Source organism: Nannobrachium achirus (genome assembly GCF_963921795.1).
Source record: "Nannobrachium achirus genome assembly, chromosome: 15".
NCBI classification, from domain to species: domain Eukaryota; kingdom Metazoa; phylum Chordata; class Actinopteri; order Myctophiformes; family Myctophidae; genus Nannobrachium; species Nannobrachium achirus.
In genome coordinates, this window is record NC_137822.1 from 13,977,515 (window position 1) to 13,992,514 (window position 15,000).

Sequence of the window (15,000 nt, forward strand, 5' to 3'; positions counted from 1 at the left end):
GATTTTTCAATAGTTAAAGCACAACATAATGCGTAATAATGCGTTCCCAGTCTAAATGGGTTAAAAACCTCCTCTCCCTAAGAAGAACATTCATGGGGAGCCCGCACTGCCCCGCAGTGAATCCTTGTATCCGGGACCCAGAATTTTTCGCGACACCCGTGTTGGCTCGAATCCGCCATTGCTTCTCCGGGTGTACAACGCACAGCTTTATCCATAGGAATTGCATTAGGGAACGTACACTTTGTTACATTTTATGGGTTAATTTCGTCAGCGCAACAGATGGTGACGTATAGTGCAGGTAATTGCAACAGCAAACCGATCTAGTGAAGAGTGAAAATGGGCCCGCCAAATATTCTAAGCGTTCCGCGAGTCTGCCAATAATATATTCTTTAAGCCGGGCCAAACAAGGGAATCAAGTGACGTTGATCCCCTTCCCCTATTGGCTCATACTAGGACATGACGTATGTGTAGTCAGAATACTGCAGTACCAACTGAACCTGAAGTACTAGTAAGATGCCTCAGGGCAATTCTTGGCCATGTGGCCAGTGATGTACATCGGACCAGTTACCCATATATGGAGACTCCTGGTACCCATATTATGGAGATCCATGTACTGTATATGGAGATATGCTGTGAGACCCCACGCATGCTTAATCAGTTATTCGTTATGTGAAAGTTCCATGACGTCTATGACATCTGACATCATAACCATTTTATGCCCATACATGGAGATCCCGGGTTATAGAACCAGCCACACAGATATGGGCTGTCTTGGCCATCTGTCTTGGCCATATATGGAATCTGTTAGTGTGGTATGTGGCCGATGTGGCCTCCATGTATGGGCATTCCCATGTGAAGTCCTGTTAGATATGGGCTTAATATTGATGATGTCAGGGAGCTCCATATATGGGCATAAAAGGGATTCTGTTACACTGAAGCCAGAGCATGATGTCAGAGCAGCAAACCCATTCTTTTAAGAGTGGTTCCCCTGACACCACAGTGACATCAGAACATGATGTCAGAGTGACAATATAGAACCACAGTGTCAGGCGTTATAGACAGAGATACATACATACGGACAAGCTGTGACCGTTCACATACCAATTAACCCATTTAGAACGGGTAGGCCTACACATTATTGTGTATCATTATTTTATGCTTTAACTAGCATTAAGACCCGATTCTGTAAGTGTCTTTTGAATCCTTCTAAGGTTTTTTGAAAAACCTATTTTTCTATGTCAGCAATCTGGCCAGCCATCGTCAAAGAAAAGGTCCTTTTCACTTAAATGGAGCTCAGTTAGTCTGTTCTTGAGAGACTACTATGTCAGTGGTTCTCAAACCTTTTCATGTGAAGGACCCCCAAAATGATATTTATTTGGCCACGGACCCCCATCTCAAAATATCTAGTTCCAGGGACCCCCCAGAAGCAAAATTTGAGTTACAAACGTTCGCTTTGAAAATACATATATTCAAAGATTTGCACACATTTTCACGACTTTTTCAAAAATAGCATCTATCTGCTATTTTTCACTGGTTAAAGCATTCAATAATCCTAACCCTAAATGAGTTAATTTGGCCTCAGTGTTTTCATCTTACCTTGAGCCAGTAATGGGGGTACCCCCAGGACGACTCGTGGGCCTCCCGGCAGGGGAACCACGCATACTGCGACACCCCGTCAGAAAGATCAAACACTTTGGACTGACATGTCTGGGAAGAGAGAGAAAGAGAGAGAGAAAGGGAAAAAAGAACAGAAGAGATGAGTCCATTTCACATGCTTATCAGCAATGCTTTATCACAACCCTCTCTTTTCATTTTGGCTCCAAAGATACCGTAAACTGGTTTTGTGTTTACTCGAAGGGTTTTTGTAACCAAACATGGGAATAAGTCTGAAGAAGAAAAGTCAGGTCAAGGCCTGTGAACGAACGTGTGTTCTCGCTTCATGAAAAGTGAAAAAGTAGCTTGTTTTTGTTTTGTGTCCAATAAAAAATTAGTAAAAAAAAAAAAAAAAAAAGTAAATTGGTCTTTGAAGGAATTTCAGTCACTAAAAAAATGCACTTGTTTCTGATGCTATCATCTGCTGGCTGGCTGCCAGGCAGGACCATTCCTGCCTGTTGTTACACTGTGTGAGGAAGTTGCTCTTGGTACAGCTCTCTCTCTCTCTCACACGCACGCACACACACATCCAGAGCAACTATAAGGCCAAATTATACTTGTTTTCATTCACCTGCCGCATGTCCAGGCAGACATCCTGGTGTCTCTCTGTCTTTCATGACTGTGCATACTAGCCTACTCCATGCGTGTAATATAGTATACAGTGACTGTGCATGAAGTGAGGAAACATGGACACTGTGTTTGAAGAGAGGTTGTGTGAGGACTTCTATTGCCACACCACATCTTTATGACTTTGTTGCTTTGTTGCGTCAGGCAGGAACCTCTTATCTCCACATTTTTACATTTTGTGTTTTTTGATGTTGTTTGTTTTGTAAATTAATGTCCCTATTTCACGCTACAGCATCACACCTCGCGAGCGAGCGACACAATGCAAAATACTGTCCGCATTTAGAGCGTCGGTCATTGCATTGCGACGTAGCCTGAACCAATCAAATAAATAAATAATAATATAAAGTCAGGGTTCGAGTTATGTGGGGGCCAATGGGGGCTTAGCCCCCATAGTTAAAGTCTGGGACCCCATAGTCAACAACCCCTGTGGGGTCTCTTTTTTTTCTCGTTTTTTTTTTTTTTTCATGTTCCATTGGAAGAATTTATATTATTTATGTTAACTAGATATACTAAATAAACATGTTAGGCAGTAAGACTGAACAATGACATCACACCGTTGACAATGTTTTTTTTAGTAAATAAATATGAACCCGACCCGCCTTGTTTTGAGAAAGAAAAATACCCATTTTAGCCGACTTTATGCTACCAGAACGGGAACTTTTGGCTGGATGGCTCAGAGCTCAGATGGAGGAATTGGGAATATACTGGAGGCTGAGCAATAATGGTGAGTTAATATGAACAGAAAAGACTGCCTGGAGTTGTCAACATAGCCAATGTGAAGCCCCAAAGACACCCGAATTAATATTGTGAAAGGAAAAATATGATTTAATATAGGAAAATACCCGTTTTAGCCGACTTTATACCCGAAAAATACCCGATTTAATATGATTTAATATAGGAAAATACCCGTTTTAGCCGAGTATAACTCGAACACTGTATAAAGTGTTTGGGGGCGGGACATGTCGCTGCGAAACCTCGCTCAAATAGAGGCTCCGCGAGCGAAAACAGGAGGGGTGGACGATGTCGCAGTATGTCGCGTTGTCACTCGTGGTAGGTCAGGACGTCCTCATTGAAACACATGTATTTTAACGAGATTTCATCGATTGTGTCGCGTCACTCGCGTCGCATCGCGGGCAGTGCGGATGAGCTGTCGCGCGCCAGCATCAAAAGTGCGAGCTCGGAGTGTGGCGCGAACTGGACGATCTGTTACTCTTGATGCTTTTGAATTTGAATCCTGAAAAGTAACAGTTTTGGACGTTTAAAACGACTTGTTTAAAAGCCTATGAAGACCAACCCAGTGTGTCTCAGGAAGAAATGGGTTTGTTAGTTTACTGTGGGACGAGATGAAAGTGTGTGTGTGCACTGCAGGCAGATCGTGGCAGGCATCCTTCAAAAATGCACGTGTGGGAACTAAGTGCGAGAAGTCCGCAGATCGACACAGCTACAGTCCGCTCGCTGTTCACAGCCCCGCATGTTTCTATGTCAGTGGTTCTCAAACTTTTTCATGTCATGTACCCCCTAGAATTATATGTATTTGGCTACGGACCATCATCTCAAAATATGTTGTTCCAGGGACACTGAGAAAGAAGGGTTTGAGTTACAAATATATACAGTACATTCAAAGATTTGCACAAAAAATAAATAAATAAATAAATGACGATTTAGTTGTGCCAAAGCAGATGGTTATGGGTGACTGTTGAACACACACACTGAATTCCTTCAGCATCTGCAACCAAGTCCAACCCGCTGGAACCTGCTGTTTTTTTGTGTGATGGACAAACTGTTCTCACATTTGACACTCTCTGACAAAGGAGTATTTATTATTGGACCATTCGGGACAAATCGTTCTGTTCTGATTTTCTATCTCTACTATTCTGAGGATCAATCATTTTGTTCCCCATTGATCCATGATTCTTCTACCTGCACCTGGAGGTCATTTGGGACTGTGTCGGTGATCGGTTCAATTATTATTGTGATGTATCCATTGGAATTGATCTAAGTGCCTGATCTTTTCAAAATACCATAAAACCACAAGCGATTGTTTGAAGGTTGTCCATGAAAGACAGTTTGAGAGTTCAGTTAGTTATACTGATCATTTAAACCACATTTTAGTTCATCATTATTCTCTGTCATTTCTCTGTTCCATCTTGGAGCGTCAGTTACAGATGGATCATCTCCATGACGTTGGCGATTTACGACGTGGCAAAAGTCGTAGAACTATACGATGTCTTCAAGCTTGTGGACCTGCTTGTGTGTGACGTTTGTGGTGGGATCAAGTAGGGCGTTGATTGAGCAGGGCCCGAAAAACACAAAAAAAAAGTTTAAATAAGGCTGTATGCTAGGGCATTCACGAATAGTGATTTTTAGTATTCGAATTAGTCGACCTCAAAGTATTCGAATAGTCGAATAATCGACAGGACTGGCCAAACTGTCCAATATTAAGTAAGCAAGAGGCAAACATTGTGAAAATAGCCGATCTACATGCTCACAACGCCGTTGTGAGCATGTAGATCTGCTATTTTCACAATTTTTATCTGCGGAACCGAGTCACATTAAATGTAATATCTACAATTCCAAGTGCTTGTCAGGGTGGGGGTCCCCAGTTCAAATATGTTTATTTTGGGGGTCACGGCCTAAAAAGGCTTGAGAAACCCTGGTATAGAGCACTAACAAATTCATCCACCAGGGGCATTGACAACTCATTCTTATGACTTCCTATCAAGCCAAGCTTTATAAACTATGTATATTTTTTAAAGAGAAAATACAAATAATTAAAATAAGCGAATATTCGACTTCGGTGAACAGCGTCGAATAGTGACTTTGATATTCTAATGTTCTAATATTCTAATATTTGGTGAATGCCCTACTGTATGCCTGTATAGCCTGACAGTAACTATATTATATCAACTGCTTCAACCCCAGCGTCCATAATATTCTGCGGGGAACATTAGCCAAAAAGTTGCTCACAACAACGTGTCGGTTTTGGTGTCAGACAAAAAGACAGACAAAAGCGGTACAGAACGTGCAGACGCCAGACGGAGACGACTGAACTCGGGTCCAATTTACCAAGTTTAGGAGGCTTTAAGTGGATTACAAGCTGGTATTTTAGCTTTGTGTGCACATTATGAGCCGTTTGAACCAGTAAGATGTGTCATTGATTGATTCAGGAACAAAGTGTGACCATTCATCAGTTCAATAAGGTCTTTCTAAACGTTTCCAAAATAACGGAAATGAGGAACAATTCCTTATTTCAAGGGACAGTTGGCGACCCTATCTCTCTCTCTCACACACACACACACACACACACACACACACACACACACACACACACACACACACACACACACACACACACACACACACACACACACACACACACACACACACACACACACACACACACACACACACACACACACTATGGACCCCACGCAGGATTAGCCCATTTCGGCCTGAGGGCGATTCAAAAAACGGCTAGGTTTTCCAAAAAACTTAAAATATTTATTTAAAATATATATATATATATATATATATATATTGCTATATACTGTACTGTTCATCACTGGTTCCCAAACACTCGGTCGGGATCCTATCGAGTCCCTTCATTTTTTTGTTTCCTACATTTAAAAATAATAACATTTAAAAACATTTTCCTAAAAAAAAAACTAAGATTTTAGGAATAAAAGAAAAATGCAATGATTTTTCAAAGTAATTTTATTAACAAATAAAAGACAAATCTAAGAAATGTAATAAATTAGAAGCTCACAAGCTCACAAAGAAGCTGACAAGCTCACACCGCGACGCTTCATGTCGCGTTGTGAGCTTGTAGAGCTGCTGTTTTCACTAGTTTGGGTCCTGGCGGCAAACGTCAAATTTCACTTTTGGGTCTCGAACCTGAAAAAGTTTTGGGGACCACTGCTGTACGATAAATACATGTGTGCCGGTTTCTTTCCCTGTTTTGCCTTTCTAATTTTTATGGAGAATAGAGCATAATTTTTGCAGAAACCACTGCATTACCAAAAAGGTAAGCAGAATCCACCTTCATAGGTAGAGTTTTTAAAGTCAGAAGTCAGAGGTCATAAAAATAGCAAAAAAAAAAAAAAAATAGCTGATCTACAAGCTCAATGTTTTTCCAATCCCTGAAAATCTGCCAATGGCATGACGTGTGACGTTTTGAAATGGCACATCTGTAGATCACATCTGAAACCTCGTATCTCCAAGTTTCAAATGTGTACGTCTTTTGGTAAAGTAAAGCCCCGCTTCATCATATAAGACTGTTGCACAAAACACATATAAGACTGTTGCACAAAACACAACGCCTCGCGATGCGAGGCGTTGTGTGCTTGTAGATCTGCTGTTTTCACTAGTTTACTACATTTTATAGATGATAAACACAAAACGAACTGTTTTTGGACATACAAGGTTTCCACCCAACAACGACGCGAATACATAGCAGTCTTGAAAGGTAAAAAAAAAAAAAAAACATAAACAAAAGGGGGTTAATTCCTTCCCGTCCCAGATGGGTTAGAGCGGGTCCACAGAGGACTGAAATGTACCAGTGCTGTCTTTGTGGAGCAGAACACAATGTTCTCCCCACTAACACACCATGGAATAGAGAGGAGAGCCAGCTCAACCTGCTCCGCTCTGGGGGGGGGGAGAACTGGCCCTCCTCACTAAATAATCTGACTGTGTGTGTGTGTGTGTGTGTGTGTGTGTGTGTGTGTGTGTGTGTGTGTGTGTGTGTGTGTGTGTGTGTGTGTGTGTGTGTGTGTGTGTGTGTGTGCGCAGGGGCGTCACAAGGGGGGAACAAGTGGGACTGAGTTACTAGGGCCCAAGGTTAATTATTTTATACTTTAGCTGTTGAAAAATAGCAGGTATACAAGCTCGCAGCGCGGCACTCGTGAGCTTAGCCGCGCTGTGAGCTTATAGATGAACTTGTAGATGAGCTTGCAGATGAACTTGTAGATAGAATTCAAAATGTACAATGTACTTGAGTAAAAGTACAAAGTATTCGCATCAAAATGTACTTAACACACGGGTGACTAACAGGTCATTTTGACCGATTTTGAGATCGCAAAGTGCAATAACTCTCCCCGTGAAGGTCTCAGAAATTTCCCCTTCCATGACTTTTCCTAAATACTCAAGACATAGTATATTCTAGTTTTTTTTTTTTTTCCCTTCTGAAACGTTTCCCAAGTATGAAATAATATACCATTATACCACTCTGACTGTTAGTTATCGGTCATAAAGACAGGTCTCACCCATTCCTCCCCCTCCCAGAACCAAGGAGAGAATTTCTCACCTTTTGCACTCCCCATTTGTATTCAAAATAGTTCAAATAGGTCAAAAGTATTCAAACGTACGTATCTTTTAGTGTCCAGAACCCCCCCCTCTCCCCTCCCGGCGGGGGCGAGAGACCCTGAAGAACCCCCCCCCCCCCCCTCCCTTAATTATACATAGACAGGCAGCAGAGGGGATAACAGTTTAGCCCTCTCACGCTGCAAGTAATCGGCCACATATGACACGCGCGCACGCACGCACGCACGCACGCACGCACACACACAGACACACACACACACACACACACACACACACACACACACACACACACACACACACACACACACACACACACACACACACACACACACACACACACACACACACACACACACACACACACACACACACACACTTCTCTCCATGACTTTTGGCTGTGAAACAAATGCTTGGGCATGGAGCCCATCGCTACTCTAGCCTTCAGGTAAGTAACAGTTTAAAGGAGGGTGGAGAGAGAGAGAGAGAGAGAGATATTCTAGTAAAACAAGGAAACAATCACAGACAGTTTTTGTCCCAGATCCCAGAAAAGCAAGAGTAAAGTTGGTGCGTGCTTGCGTGCGTGCGCGCGCGCACACACACACACACACACACACACACACACACACACACACACACACACACACACACACACACACACACACACACACACACACACACACACACACACACACACACACACACACACACACACACACACACACACACACACACACACACTGACCCCCTCCCTCTCCCACCCACCACACACACATACAGACACATGTAGTAGCCTATGCATGTGTGCACACACACACACACACACACACACACACACACACACACACACCTACACACACACACACACACACACACACACACACACACACACACACACACACACACACACACACACACACACACACACACAGTAGCAGAGCTGTAGCACTCTCCAGGCTAGAGGAAGGACACGTCCCCCCCCCCCCCCCCCCCCCCGCTCCAGACCACATGGCCCTCAGCAGCACACAGTGACATAAGCGTGTGGTAACATTCAAAAAGAAAGAGAAACCTCTGGAATGATGGCATTCCTTCTACTCTTTCACTCCTCTCTGGAAGCCATATGGAAACCTCGTTTGCAAGAATGAGCCTTTTTTGGATGTTTTAATCCACATTTATTTATGTATTTATTTCGCTATTGATTGATATTGTTGTCGCTGGTCTCGCTGATATTGTCGGGCGAAAACAATCATTGGAAGGCTTGTCCGAGGAAGACTTAAGAGATATTCTAACTTTTTGTTGTTGTTGTTGTTGTTATTGTTGTTAAATTAGCGGGCCTATTTGATCTTATACTACGGCGTCCAGTGGTGGAAAAAGTACTCAAATGTTTTACTTAAGTAAAAGTAACAATACTCCAATGCAGAAATACTCGGACTAGTAAAAGTCTGGAATTCAAAATTTACTTGAGTAAATGTTCAAAAGTATTGGCATCAAAACGTACTTAAAGTACCAAAAGTAAAAGTACAAAATGTTTGAAAATAGCAGATCTACAAGCTCACAACGCGTCGCATCAAATTGCCTAGGTGTAAAAAGTGGATTAATTTATTTAAGTTTTAGAATGTAATCGTTTATGTCTGCTAGTAACCAAAGTAACTAGTAACTAAAGTTTTCAACGTAGACAAAAAGTACAATATTTGGATCCGAGATGTAGTGGAGTAAAAGTAAAAGTATTGGAAATTGGAAATACTCAAGTAAGGTATAAAATAACTCAAAACTGTACTTAAGTACAGTACTTAAAAATACGTAAAAATATACTTAGTTACTTTACACCACTGACGGCGTCACACAAAAGCGCGAAGCGAGACGTGTCTCGAAGTTGTAGATCTGCTATCAGTCTTGTACACAATGAGGTTTCCACCAAGACAGAGACCATATCTTGGAGCTGCTCGCACGCGTAGATTGTGTTGTGGGTTTGCAGCTCTCTCTGGGGGCGGGGCACTGTGTTAACACACGCATGACTGAACAGGTCATTTTGACCTATTTTGAGATTTAGAAGTTGAACAATTCTGCCAGGAAACACTCAAAAATATTTATTTCATATTTACAAAATGTCTCAGATGGTAGAGAGAAACCAAGACTTGGCTTGGATGTTAAGGAAAAGTCATGAAAGGGCAACACTTCTGAGAGTTTCCTGAGCAAACGCATTCCACCTCTAAATCTCTAAATCAGGCTCAGTCATGCGAGTGTTTTAAGAGGGATACTTGATGTTGTCTGAGTTCCACTTGCGTCCATAAGGCTTCACACCTTTAGGAGCTCTGACCCCTCCATATTTTAATATATTGTCGCTGTGGGGCAGAAACCTCGTATCTCCGTAACGCCTGAAAATAGTCCTTAAAAGTCCTTAAATTGTCACTTTAGACATAGTCTGGGATCACTTCACTTTTCGGGCTTGTAACCGGTCTGGAGCGGAAACCACAAAACGTCATGTTGTAGTACTCAAAGGACTACAATTTGCCGGAAAGATCAAACCGGATTCACAAGATATACACAAGATATTCCCCTGCACTCAAGGACATACTTTTAGGGCCTACCTAATAAACTCCTTGATGCGGAGTAGTTTTGCTTTTGAAAAAATCGTTTGGTATATGCATCTTTTAGTCCAACTGTTAGCGATTGGCAAGACTACACTAGGCTACTCGAGCAGATGCAAAGCAGATGACGTAGCTGTTATTGGTGTTATGTGGCTGGCTAGTGGCTAGTCTGTTGCTTGCTACTTGCTAACCAAAGAAACAGGCAGAATAGGAGCGCTACAAACTAGTAATCAAACACAACAAAACATGTCTGCTACTGATGTTTTATAGCAAGATCAATACGATCTCATCATGTTACCGCGGCGGGCGACGCGATGTTTATGTTTGAGAATGTGCGATACGGTCCGGCAGCGGCGCTGGGTTACTTGGAATCGCACATGAGTTCTGGGAAAACCCCACCCACGCTGCTCACAAGCGACCAATGTCATCGAGTTGAAGCGACACTGATTTGCCGTTCCAAAAGTACCACAGGTTGAGAACCACTAGACCAGGGGTTCCCAAACCTTTTTGTCTCAGGGCACCCCATAAATATTTTTTTTAATCCGAGGCACCCCTACATCCCAGCACCTTATATTTAGAGCATATCGTCGTTGTCGGGTAGAAACCTTGTATGTCCAAAACCGTTGAAAACAGCAGATCTACAAGCACACAGTGCTTGTAGATCGTCTGTTTTCACTAGTTTTGTGCGACAGTCTTGTATGATGAAGCAGGGCTTTGCTTTACCAAAAGACGTACACATTTGAAACTTGGAGATACAAGGTTTCTCCCCGACAGTGACGATATTTTAGTGATTATGTTGCGAGGAAAATGTTGAGATAATAGCCATTTTGGTTAGAACAGACTGAAAATAACTTTGTAAAATGATACTAAATATTTTTTCAAGTGTCCAAATAAATTCCAAATATTATCAAATCATCTTAAGGCACCCCTGGACTGCCGTCTTTGAAAACCCCTGCACTAGACTAAAACCATGGTGAGAAATGTCAGTGAAGTGAAGGTTTGGCATGGTGTAGGTACCGTGGTGGAAGTCATGGGTCATTAGCTCAGGAACAAAAGGCCATGGTGGTGGGCCACAGAGAGGCTATGAGGGTGACATGACCTCACCCACCAGGCACTCACCATCCAACCAGCCTTCCACTAGACCAGGGGTCTTCAATGTTTTCAGGCCAAGTATTCCATTACATATAGTTTCATCGTTTGACAGCACAATCATCAATGTATTTTGGATTCATGTCAATTTGTGTTTTCAGATATTTAACCACTTGAACCGTCAATACTTATAACACTCGGCCTTTCACTCTTAGTCGGGGACCCAGTCCCCAAAATGGGAGGGGACCTGTGATTTTCTGCCGTACTTTTTATTTCTGTTTTATCTATTAGTTTGGTCACTAAGGTCCGGAAACATCGCGAAAAAAAGTTATGGCCATTTGTATATTCACTGTCCCATTGACTCCACTAGAAATATTAAAACAATAAAAAACATCTGCTTTAATTAGCATGTGAGGGGTCAAATTAGGGGTTCTTCATGATTCTGAATCCATTGCAAGCATTTGTTTTGCATAAAAAACATTGCTTGGGTTACTTTTCGGCAGCCCAAAACTGTGAAAAGTGGAAAAAAAAGTGATGACTCATCACTTTTGACTGTTTTGGGGGGGTTGATATCTTGCCCAAGGAATGTTTTTCATGCAAAACAAATGCTTGCAATGGATTCAGAATCACGAAGAATCCCTAATTTGACCCTTCACATGCTAATTAAAACAGACTTTTTTTCTTTTTTTAATATTTCTAGTGGAGTCAATGGGACAGTGAATATACAAATGGCCATAACTTTTTTTCGCGATGTTTCCGGCAGAGCATGCAGGCCTCTCATTCTGTGGACCTTAATGACCAACCTAATAGATAAAACTGAAATAAAAAGTACGGCAGAAAATCACAGGTACCCCTCTTTTCTTTGAGCTTTTGGCCATGTGGGTCCTCGACTATCTGTACTTAGTCTGCTCTTTTTTCCCTCTACACCAAAGCTCTTTGCCAAAAATAGCCATTCTACAAGCTCAGCTCACAATGCCTCGCAGCGCGAGGCGGTGTGAGCTTGTAGATCTGCTATTTTTTGACTAAAGTTCTCTGAATATGGACGGTAGGGTTCAAATGGTTAATATAAAAAAGGACAAAGATTTGGAGGACCCCTTGTAGTAACTCTGAGGACCCCCTAGAGTTCCCGGACCACCTGTTGAAGACCCTTGCACTAAACCATTGAATGGTGTCTGAAACCTCATACAAATCTCTAGCTCTCTCTCTCTCTCTCTCTCTCTCTCTCTCTCTCTCTCTCTCTCTCTCTCTCTCCCTCTCTCTCTCTCCCTCTCTCTCTCTCTCTCTCTCTCTCTACAAATGCCTCACAGATGGTGGCTCCTTAAATGCTTTAGACTTGGGCCTCAAGAGTTCTCATTTGAACGTTTTGTTTTTGTTTTCCCCCCACAAAGCAAAAGAGAGGGGGGGGGGGGGGGGGGGGCATCGTTTACTGAGAATATTTCAACGGAGTAAACACGTTCACGGAGGTGTTGCCACATGAGATATGTTTGCAGTTTTTTCATGTTTTCCTCTCGTCTGGTTACAGAATTTGTACTTTCGCCGCGGTGCGACGCATTGTGAGCTTGTGAGATCTGCTATTCTCAAAAGATGTCTTTACATTAGAAAATGAATACCGGACTTTTACTCAGAGTATTTCTATATTACAGTATTGATATTCTGTACACTGTAGTGACAACCTGCACAGTGGGACACTGTAGTGACGCGTTATTTGGAATCACACCCCAGTTCTAGTCAAACCCCGCCCTCGGAAGCTTTTGATTGGCTGAACCAAAGCTAGGGAGCGCTCCTTTTGCACCGTGCGGAGGTGCCAGGTGGTCCGACCACCTAAACCTAACCTTAACCTCAGTAAAACTAACGCTGGTGAATGATAACCTGTTGAAATGCTAACCTGCCGACACTGGCGAGTAGCTAACCTGCCGACGCTGGCGAGTAGCTAACCTGCCCAGGGCCGTAGCATGTCTAATCAGCGCTCTATGCAAGCTCTCTCGAATGCGCCTCTCTCCACTCGCGTGCGCGCGCGATTTTTGAGGGTTTTGGCGTGAATTTAGTCGGTTTTGGGCCGGTTTGGGGCTGGTTTGGGTCCACTCCCTCCATTTCGGCAACCCCTCGGCGCCCCCTCTAGGATGGCGCTCTAGGTGGCCGCCTAGCTCGCCTATAGCTAAAAACGGCCCTGAACCTGCAGACGCTGGTGAAACGAGCGGCTCCGCCTAGAACTGTGGTGTGATTTCAAATTGCGCTGTAGGGACAGGAGACACTCCAAGCGATCTGGTTGGTGGCACAAAACAGTCACAAGAAAATGTGTCAGAGGGTGTTTTGTCCTACTTCCACATGCACGGCGGGACTTTGTTCTTTTTCGTTCACTTTAAGATAAAAACGGAACGGGAGGTGAAAAGTACATTTTGGCTCTGTCAGGCAGAAACCTCTTATCTCCATGTTTTAACTTCTGTTTTTTTTTTCTTTTTTTGGGTTAATTAACACCTTGCTTGTTCACACTACAGCGTCACACAAAAGCATCAGAAGTAGCAGATCTGGGGGGCACGGTGGAGTAGTGGGTAGCGCTTCGCCTCACAGCCAGAAGGTCCTGGGTTCGATTCCCGCCGGGGGAAGCTGTGGGCGCTGGCAGCGTGTTCCTCCCTCCGTGTCATCAGCGCCCACACCCTAGGTGGGGTTGGCGATAGGGCCTTTCTGTGTGGAGTTTGCATGTTCTCCCCGTGTCTCCCAGGGTAGATTCCCTCACAAAAACATGCAGTAGTCCTGGTTTCTATACTACCTCCCCAATCCTACAATATTTGCCTCTGAGATGTTGTGGAGTAGAAGTAAAAGTACTGAAAACTGGACATACTCAAGTACAAATACCTCAAAACTGTACTTAGTTACTTTACACCACTGTTTTGAATATGAATCCTGAAAAGTACCCTAACAGATTTTTGGACATATGAGTTTTCCACCCGACAGTACTTAATTTCGTTTGTGAAATTAAAAGAAAAAAATATATATATAATTGTCAACTCAAAGTACATGAACTTGATTCCTGTTAATTCTGAACTAAACAAATTTGACAGGCCCCCCCCCCCCCCCCGTCCAAAATATATTTCGGCAACGTTGAGGATTAGCTAAACTTTCAGGCAAACACACGCACACACAAACACACGCACACACAAACACACGCACACACACACACGCACACGCACGCACACACGCAGAAAGAGAGTCTTAATTTAGTCCAGCTGGCTGCATAATATAGGAGAGTTGGCCTGGCAGCCTCAACCCGCCAACCCCATGGTCTGTAGACACAAACTGGTGTTTGTAAATCACCACTTCAGATAGACAGAGAGAGAGAGAGAGAGAGAGAGAGAGAGAGAGAGAGAGAGAGAGAGAGAGAGAGAGAGAGAGAGAGAGAGAAGGGGGGAGCAAAACTGTTGTGCCAAAACAGCGGACACAATGGAGATAATGGGAAGGGAGCGGGAGAATACCCCCCTAATTAGTCCAATTATCTACTATTTATGTACTGTAAAAGCGGCGGGGGGGACAAAACAAATCAGCTCAAACAAGGGAAAGTGGAGAAGGATTGAGAAGAGAGAAAGTTAGGGGGGAGAGAGGGAGAAGGGGGGGGGGGGGTAATCAGAGTAATAACAGGCTTATTTTGTTGCTGTCAAAGCTCGAAGGCAGAAACCTCTCATCTCCACGTTTTTTACTTTTTGGTGTTTTTTATGTTTTATTTAAAAAAAAG

At 43.1% G+C, this 15,000-nt stretch overlaps 1 protein-coding gene across 1 annotated transcript in view; it reads right to left on the reverse strand.

Annotated features, from left to right (window-relative positions):
* Positions 1-15,000, reverse strand: part of pappaa (pregnancy-associated plasma protein A, pappalysin 1a) — a gene marked incomplete at both ends in the record, with an annotated part of 282,732 nt that overhangs the window by 118,738 nt on the left and 148,994 nt on the right. Inside the window, 1 exon segment of the mRNA XM_080743260.1 lies at positions 1,597-1,707. Coding sequence (XP_080599386.1) covers positions 1,597-1,707 — 111 coding nt within the window.